Source organism: Spea bombifrons, chromosome 7 (genome assembly GCF_027358695.1).
Source record: "Spea bombifrons isolate aSpeBom1 chromosome 7, aSpeBom1.2.pri, whole genome shotgun sequence".
In the NCBI taxonomy this organism is placed as follows: domain Eukaryota; kingdom Metazoa; phylum Chordata; class Amphibia; order Anura; family Pelobatidae; genus Spea; species Spea bombifrons.
In genome coordinates this window covers 11,146,200-11,155,856 of record NC_071093.1, presented here as the reverse complement: position 1 = coordinate 11,155,856, position 9,657 = coordinate 11,146,200, and the positions used below count along the sequence as shown (strand labels likewise).

General features: G+C 36.2%; 1 protein-coding gene across 1 annotated transcript; it reads right to left on the bottom strand.

Annotated features, from left to right (window-relative positions):
- ERICH2 (glutamate rich 2) lies at positions 1-7,683 on the bottom strand. The gene is made up of 12 exons (XM_053471256.1): positions 7,437-7,683; positions 6,697-6,739; positions 5,225-5,258; positions 4,992-5,028; positions 3,838-3,874; positions 3,278-3,326; positions 2,867-2,900; positions 1,941-2,039; positions 1,318-1,382; positions 962-1,095; positions 364-421; positions 1-83 (listed from the first exon to the last, which is right to left on the bottom strand). Exons 1-12 carry the CDS (start codon positions 7,442-7,444, stop codon positions 1-3), a joined length of 681 nt encoding a protein of 226 aa, XP_053327231.1. The 5' UTR covers positions 7,445-7,683.
- Positions 7,684-9,657: the final 1,974 nt, after the last annotated feature.

Here is a 9,657-nt window from a genome sequence, read left to right as displayed (position 1 = left end):
CTAATGCTTACCAATTTGCAGCATTTCTTCAATAAGTGGGGAAAAAGCTTTAGCTTCTGTATTTTCAGGTTCATATAGGAGGACTGTAATTAAATACAAAAAGACAAAACACATTGGTTCTTACATAAACAAGCACATCCATACTCCGCATTGTAACTAACTACTACAGTTTGCAGGGCAGGGAAATTATAGAAACAAAACAGTAATAACTCTGGGGGGGGGGGGTCAAACTTTACATAAGGGGTATGTACAACCTAAACAGTTTTAGCTTAGAAGTGTTAGTCTGTATTTTACTTATTAACAGTAGGTGTTTACACCAGTTAATGTACACATTACCGTGGTAATGGAGTTACAAATACTTACTCATTCGGCAAAGCTTCTGGGCTACTTTATACTCTTTATCCATTACAGCCTTGAGAAACTGGCAAAAATGAAACAAAGTGAAATGAATATTTTAATGCTAGGTGACAATTTTAAATTACGTCAAATTTAATTGTGGCAGCACTTTAAGTATTTATTTCTCTGGCTTCTTTGTAGTATTGAAGGAGTGGCTAAAGCTGTGGTTTCTCTCAATAACGGTGCCTGACCTCAAAAAAAATGTAGTATTTAGTAGCAAATGAACAGTGGCCTGGTAAGGAGCCATATCATGGATGATGCAGATCCCTGTTGGAAAACCATTACATGTCACTAATTGAGAAGACTATACCTGCCAACGGTACTGTCTTCATACTAATGGGTATAATATATATATATATATATATATATATATATATATATAAAACAAAAAATACTGAAAAATAGAATAATACCCTTTTATTGGACTAACATTCAATTTTCAATTGTTTTTTCTTTTTCAGTTTACACTCCTGGACTGACACGGGTATCCCAAGCTACATATATATTCAGCTAAAGTTGGAATAAATATTGTGTGTACACAGTGGCTAATCCATGCAAGCTACACCTCTGCGAGTAACTCTGTGGGTGCTCCTTCTCTTTCATCATTGCTTTCATCTTCTTCACTAGAATCTGGCGACTTGTTTTTGATGCTACGATTTTGAGTAGATTGTGATAGAGATCCTGTGGTTGCCTGTTCAACTACAAAGAGGAAAATACCACGTGAGAATGCCATAAGACCCCCTACCCTATTATCCCTAGCACTACAGGGAATAGGCAACACATAAATGGGCAGTAATAAAGCAAGGATGTATAACTGCTGTTTGTATTTTGGGCTAAGAAAGTATAATTGTATTAATGTTTAAAATGATATATATATACATAGCAGAATTTCAGAATACTAATATTTTGAAGAATACATACCTGATGTCATACTAGTATCCAACTCTCTAGGTAAAATGGGTTCCACAGCGTCATAAATATCACCGCTGCAAATAAACAGTAAGAATATTAGCTGATTAAGGCTTTATGGGAAGAAGTATAGTATAGTGTATAGTAAAGCAAACAATCTACTGAGTGGAGTGTAAACACGTGTAAGATAGGATTTCATTCATTACACTGGGGAACATTAAAATTGACAAAATACATATTGACAACAACATTAACACATGTTAAGACATACTGGTGATGAGGGAGAAAATGGCCTTGCTCCTGGGAGCTTACAATCAATTAAAAGGGGTGATTCAGAAAGGTAGAGCAAGTGCACAATAAAGGCGACGAGTGCCATAATACAATATATATGCAGAGTTACCAACGTTTATATACACCAGTAATGTATCAATGTCTTTATTTGAAATTACGCTATTCACAGATCTTACTGTTTTATTACATTGGTACAATTTTTAATTTTTTCCTGCATAAGGACCTGCTTTCTAAATCACCCTAACAGCATTTAATGTGTACAAATACTACTACAAGCCCTTGTCCGTCATTACTTACTGTAATCAGAAGAAGTATGTCTTAACATACAAAAAAATATACTATACCTTTGCGGCAATGGCTTCAACACACACAATGAAACCTGCTTATTTGGCGTGTAACATTTTTTCCCAGGTGACCCTGTCCTTCCCACTACACTTCTTGGTCTGTAAAAAAAAAGTTGTTTTATTTAGAGGGATATTGGAAATATTCCCTTTGTTAAGGAAATTTATTTTCAACTCCATTTTTGTTGTGATCCGTTCAAACGGTAACAGCTTAGTGAATGAAGGAACTTGGTGCTGGAATAACACTGAATCAGGATGCATTACTTTGGGTACATGTGTGAAAAACAGTAGCCGGTTAATTGCCTGGAATGGTTTTGTCCAGTGAATGTGTCACTAATGATACACTTAAAAAGGAAGAAATCAATCTTTTAATGCCTTGTGCCTTGCACAGGATTTGCACCACTGGACGGGAAATGAAGATGAATTAGGCCATAAGAGAATCTGCAAACAAGCAAATCCTATGCAAACAATGATGCCTACAAAACGTCTTCCTCGTAGTATACTCGTTACTGGTGGGGCATCACAACATTAAAGAGATCATGTCGAAAAGGCAAAACAAATGAAACCATAGTTAATGTGAATGCAACCTGGGATGGAGGGTGTTGATCTCCTGAAGAAGGATAGATATATGATATAGACTATATAAATGGCACTGAAACATGGTTAGTGATATTACCTAAATTAAATTGCCCTCTGAGATCTTCATCCTAACAAAGGGACAACTAAATGTGCCTTTGGAAAAGAAAGACCTTATTTATATAACATTTTATCTATAAGATACAAGTAGAAAACAGGGCTACAATTATAACCAAGCTGAACTATACCTGCATCACCCCTGGATATGAATGTCTGAGATATCGGTTATGTGAATTATATAAGATAATGAATGCCCATAAAGCTGTAAATGGTCATACACATGGATATCATACCTTGGCACTGATCCAGTGGGATAGATGATCTCTTCTGAAATGTACAAAATAATTTAGTAACATTCAAATTGAACTGAACTTTATATATATGGTGGCATAATCATTAAACGATATTGAAGCCAAATCTCCTTGTTTAATATCAGGACATCAATTTTTATACCCAGCAAGTAAAACTTTCTGTTAACTATCAAATCCAGATTTAGTCAAGTGAAGGCATTGAGCCTAAAGTTAGATGCAGACAAACGGAGGCTTAACGAGAAAAAAAGTAAATGTGTAACAATTTCAGTATTTAAAGAACCAGTCCTGCTCTAATATATACTGTACATGTGATTAATCAAACTAAAGTAATAAAGGAAAAAATGCCCCCCTTATATCTCACTTAATCAATGGGTAATGGATTATATAGTTTACCTTTTGGTTCAAGTACTTCTAATTTTCCAACATGATGACTTGTTGTGTGCTACAAAAAAAAGTGTATTTGCAATCAGATCAGCACAAGAATATTATTACAGTGTTTTTTCCTGTTTCATTAACAGCACTGAGACTGGGCATAAAGATGGTTCAAGACTTATCTATCCAATTATACATAAACCAAAAACATAGACAGTCATATTATCCACGTACAATTGGCAAGCATGTACTTCCGGTTACTCTAAAGCACGGCTGTGCAGCAAGTAGCTCCATATATAATCAAAGCAATTATCTGCGGTATATTGGAAAGGTGAAATATTTGCCCCTTTATTGTCCGTTTCGTGTTCCGGCTAAAAGGAAGATTCAGAATAATAGAGGTTTTAAATTACCAAATAAGCAGGTCTACGGATGGTAGCGTTACCTAGACCGGTATCTTAGCAATAAAACATTCCCATAGAGTGAGAGACGCTAAGAAATGGAAGATAGCCTTCAGAAAAGAATTATATTTATGGCATACGACAGCTAAATAAAATGTCAATTGCGTAGCGGATTATAATTACCTTGTCGTAACAGAACTGGCTTTCAGAATTACGGACTCTGTAGGAAAAAACGAATGCACATATTCAACAATATGTATAGTACACATGTATACTGAGATATCTGCAGGCCCATAGAGGCAGATATACAGGTGCAATGTGGTAAAGGTGGTGCCATCATCATATCAGCCAACAGAATGTTACCTCTGATTACTCTACTTTTAGTACTTTTTACACTTTGCACTAGTATAGCGCTCTACTGCACTCTGAAGTTAATAGTTAAATATGTAAAATCGGCCCAGTAGAACCTTCAAGGTATTAACAAGATTCACCAGCTGCGGCTGATAAGAATGTATATGGAATTCTCACTTAAATATGCATTCTTCTTAAGTGAACTGAGCCTTTAAGTAGGATAGCCCCCTATGAGACCCCAAATCGCTCTTTCCTTGGAGCTGAGAATATAATTATATGTATATATAAACAGCAGAAAATATGGTTACAAACTACATTGTGTAAATAAATATATTCTCCATCTAAATCCCTTTCTTAACCCCTTAAGGACAATGGGCGGTCCCTAAACCCATTGAAAACAATGCATTTTGAGCCAGTACATGTACGGGCTTTGTCATTAAGGGGTTAATTACATTCTGTAAACAAGGTACCTTCTTCTAAATGCCTTAGTTAAAGGGTAGGTCTCATGGAAACATCACTCTCCCTGAGCATAAAATCCAATGCTGCATATACAGGAATATAGGATAGCACTGACAAAAAAAACTTGTTTTAACTCATTTTGTTACAATAATCTGGAGGCTGCCATTGCTGTCAGTTATGTGATCATCTGGGTGATGTTCCCTCCTCAAACACCACACTAAGCAGATTCTTTATGGCAATGCTGATGAAGTCCGTTCCTTCACAGACATTCATCAGACACCGTGTCCAGCTTAATAACTTAATATGCGTTTTTCTGTGGTGAGGCCGTCTGGAAACATTAACTATTCCTCTTGTTTCAAGAGTACAATCAGATCTGGAAGAGATATCAAACTATATGAAGCTATGCTTAGGACCTGGTCATTGAAGATAAGATACAGGCACTGTAGAAAGTTCACATTATTTGTACATATAGTAAATTAAACATTGATCGCTAACATGCGGCTTCTTTACTCTATAAACGTACTTACTGAGACCCAGATAAACAGGTATCTGTGAAAAATCCATCTGAAAAAAAAGCAAAAAATACCGTAATTATTTGTTGTCCAAGCCTAGAAATACCCAAAATGCTATTTTTATTTGTTTCAGAAGGAAATTGTAGCATCATTATATTTTTACAGAGTGTGTTGTGCAAGAGAGATAAAAGACATAGCAAGCAGAACAACTTCAAATATCTTAATACCATATAAAAATATCCACTTACCTTTTTGATCCAGAACCTCTAACCTGCCTGGCCCCTGCAATTATAAATTAAAAACTCATCATTCCCCAAGCAGAGCTAACAAGTGACATCATATTTTGTTTCTTGTTTTGTATAAGTTCTATATTATTTGATATTATAATTTGTTTTTATTATTTAATAAACTAGCTTTGGAGATGTTAACGCTTGTACTATCTTTCTACAGCCAGCGTCAGGTACCAGGACATTTCTTAATAGGGTGAACATGATTTATCCACTTATATGTAGTTTTAAGCTGTTTTAATTTCGGAAACCCAGGTTTTTACTGTTGGTGTCGTGTTTTCTGTTTGTTAACTTAACCTGTACAGTAAAAAGCACTTAGCCATCAATCCTGGCTTAGGCAATGGGGAACAACACACTAAAGGTGCTGTTCCACTTTGACAAAACATTAATTGCACTCTCTAGTATGTTAAGCTAGTTATTATTTCCTCTTAATGTTTAATCACATAAAAACAATGCAGGCACCTTTAAGACACAATGTCAGTTTCTATGGCAACACATTATCAACATCTGCTTTAGCATCACATGACATTGCAGTGTTCCTATAGAAATTCCCAATTAGGCAAAATTGCACATGATTAAGAAAATTCTAGAATGGATTTGGACATTCAACAGGAAAATGTCTACTACTGCATTTACTTATAAAAGAGTAACATTTAGGAAAACAGCACCATTCATGCAGTAAGTGACAGGCAAGCAAGGCAGATCATCCATCAGCACATGGCTAGGAAGAGTCCAGCATTCTTGCAGCAATAGATGGTTTGGCTGCTGCTGACATCCTGCTATCTATGTAACTTCGCATATAATTCCCAGGTGTAACTTACACAATTTCCCATTAAAAAGCCATCATTGGTTTTAAAATTGTAATTTACCGAAGCAAAACAAACTTTATATTTCCAGCTAACCCACAACTTTTTGTATTATGGCCAGGGGAAGATCAAGCTCAGGTGGGGCCCTAAGGCAACACTGTTCCAAGGGCCCCCTCCAGAATATATATATATATATATATATATATATAAATACGTTTCAGTCCAACTTCTCCTTATGAAAGTCCATAAGTTGGACTGAAACGTTGATATTTTAGCGTCTTACAATAAAAGCTAAGTACTATTGAAGACCGTGAGTGCTGGCTTTATTACCATATTGTTATTTTGCTAACAGCCAAGCACCAGGCACCATTTTTAAACTAAGGAAACTAGTGTTTGTCACCATATTCATGTTTTGGTAGGAGTGCTGGGATATTTATTTATATTTATAGATAGATAGATAGGTAGATAGATAGATAGATAGATAGATAGATAGATAGATAGATAGATAGATAGATACACAATCCAGTTCAAAAGTTTGGGGTCACTTTGAAATTTGTTCAAAAGCACATCAGAGCCTCTAGGGGACAATATGCTGCTCTTTATACATATTGACTCTTGCTTTCTCACCTGGTTCTTGGCGATGCTGGGATTTACTCTCCGTGTGTCCACACTACAAATAAAAAGGAAAGATTTTTTTTATCTTAAAATGTACTTTACGAGTCTTACTCAGGAAACGCAAAACAAAACCGATAATTATGTTTAGTAAGATCTTGTGCCGCCATCTTTTGTCAAACGACTGATAATCAGACATATTTTAAGCAGGGCAAGGTAGCAAAGAATTTACTATAATTATCTTTAGGTTACAATCTTCTGCACTCTAGTAAATTAATCTTTCTCTCTGCGGAGTATGCATTTTGATGTTGGTGAATAATCTCAGTAGGTGTGAGAATGTGTTGGCTGTGTTTTTTTTGGATGCTTGGGCGTAGTTTACATGCCATGGTCAGCATAGTTAGAGAGGGTAACCTGTCCATTATTCAGTAAATTCCCTGTTTACGATAAAAGTTCTTAAAATATCGATGCTTTATTCATAAAAGGTGTGTTTTATGTTAGACACGCAGCCACGATAAAAGCCTTAGGAAAGAGGATGATATTTTCCAATGAATCTTAAAATATACATATTAAACAAATCCCACCTAAACGAAACGAAGAGTTATGTAATTGTTATGGGCCACTGTGATGAAAAATCTACCGTAATTCAATAGACCACAGATGTATATTGCATCTCATTCCCCATTCATTCATTCATTCACATGGTATTACAAGCCTCCTACCATATGCCATGATTTAAAAATATACATAAATCAAACCTGTCCATGGCTGGCCCGTCTGCTGTTCTGTGGTATCGTAGCTCTCACTTTCAAACCGGCAAAAAAATGATTACAAAAATTAACCCGTTCTCTGCTAGTGAGCAGTCAGCGAACAGCATTCAATTCACTGCTTCCTTATAATAATTTCCGCGAAACTAGCTAGAAAAGGGTTAACCCGTTATCCCCACCTTTAAATGCATAAATTATAAATTGCCGTGTAAACGGGTAATGTTATTGATGTGACGTATCGCGGAGAGTTAGTGCTAGTTTCCATAACAACGGATGCCTTGCGCCGCAGTGAAAAAGCCTCGGTCGGAAACAAAAGTCACACAAAACAAAGTTCCTTTCCCGGCTAAATGATTGGCCACGTCTTTGAATTGAGTAATAGCATTGGGCGGATACCTGGGACAGAGTTCCCAAGTATCCATATTTAGTAGGGGGAGGCAAATCTCTTTGTCCCTCTTTCCTAACCTTCCTCACCCCTGCCCCTCTATAATCACCCCCTGCCCCTCTTTTCTTACCCTCTGTTCCTCTTTTTCTCACCCCCTATCCCTCTTTCCTCACCCCCTGCCCCCTCCTTTCTTGGAGCTCAGAATGCATGTTGGGTATCACAACGTTCTACAGCACTAAAAGTCACCGTGATATGCATAAAAAGAGCATGAATGTGTTTATGAATTAATTTGAGTCTATAGAATTCTTACATAAATAGCACTAAGGTCACAACATGACATACAAAGTTAATATATAAAACCCAATGTTCTGTTTTCTTTCCAATATGAAGGTGGAATGGAATGAATCAGAGGTTTTATTTACCGATGTGAATTCTCCCACTTTAGAATACTTTCCAGAATTCGGCAAGACCTGACAACTGGAGGATGAGTTGGAGGAGGATGTGTGTTCACCTATTAATTACAATAAACTATACAACGATTGCATCACTTTTATTGGTGGTACTTATGTCTCAAACCGGGACTGTCCCAGAAATCTCAGGATACTTAATATGTATGGCTAAGTGTACTTATGGAAGTGACCTAAAAATGTAAAGCTAAAAATGATGGTGCCGCAAATATGGTCCCTAGTACCCTACTGTGTATCATATTATTATTTAAACTCGGTCAATGAATTAACAGAATTAATGTATTCTATATCTATACACTTTTTATCACACGTTTTAAAGGCACACTCCAGCCATCAGATGCACTTTAATGTGTATGCAATCTGTGTTCCCCCCTTTAAGTTTTATGGCGTCCCCTCTTGTAAATGCATGGGGGGGGGTGCAGAATCCCCCTATATGTATTTGGCCCTTTCCCCACCTCCTGGCTGTACGCTGCACAAAACACTGTAGGTGGGTGTCTATTCAGACCCTCTTACAGAAAGCGCTCCTATTGATTTCAAAGGAAGCACTTTCCTGCTACTGATTGGCTGTTCAAGCTTCAAGCGAAGTGATATAATCATAGAACCCATTGGATTTTACATAATAGTTGGAATAATTGTAGATTAGATTTAAATTAATGACCTTGGCAACTTAGTCTATTTCCTACTGCCATGGATCATTTCACTTAATGGATTTGTATAAAACTCACAGCAAGATTTGAGTGTGTACACATTTTAAAGCGGTAACGTAAATGGTAGAATAGTATAGTGGCTTCCTTATTAATTAAATTATATACAACATGCATTTAAAACACTCCTTGGTCCCTTCTTGGTCTATTTAATTTTACTGCTTTCTGAAACTATATTTCTGGGAACATTAATGCCATAGTAACAATATTAAACACCAGCATGGAAGACCTAAATAAAGTCTTATATAATAACTTGTCTTATTAACTTTATATTATAGATCAATTACATTTAATATGTCAACCCACTGTAACGGTTGGATTAATGTGAAGAATGTAGTATTTGCTTTAAGACTTAGATAACGATGATGCAAAGCTCAATCATAGGTAGACTTTTGGCTTCCAGGGCCTGTCAAATAATTATTCTATTATTTGAGGATAAGGGGCTTCTATAGATTTTTACCCCATCACTCTCATGGTGAATTCTTATGTTCACACAAAGTTGATGATATATGAGTGCTTCCCTGTGCCATCTTACACATCCATGCGATCCCATGCATATATATATCTAAATACATACTCATTCACACATACTCATTCATTCCGTCATTCACAGATATTTATTAATTTACTCATTCACGTGTACTCATTTTTATAGGCCC

Bases quoted from the DNA above. Each gene is read 5' to 3' on its own strand.
- ERICH2 (XM_053471256.1), bottom strand. The intron at 2,901-3,277 runs GTAAACTATATA...TGTACATTTCAG, and splicing joins AGAAGTACTTGAACCAAAAG to AAGAGATCATCTATCCCACT. The intron at 2,040-2,866 runs GTATGATATCCA...TTTTTTTTACAG, and splicing joins CCCACTGGATCAGTGCCAAG to ACCAAGAAGTGTAGTGGGAA.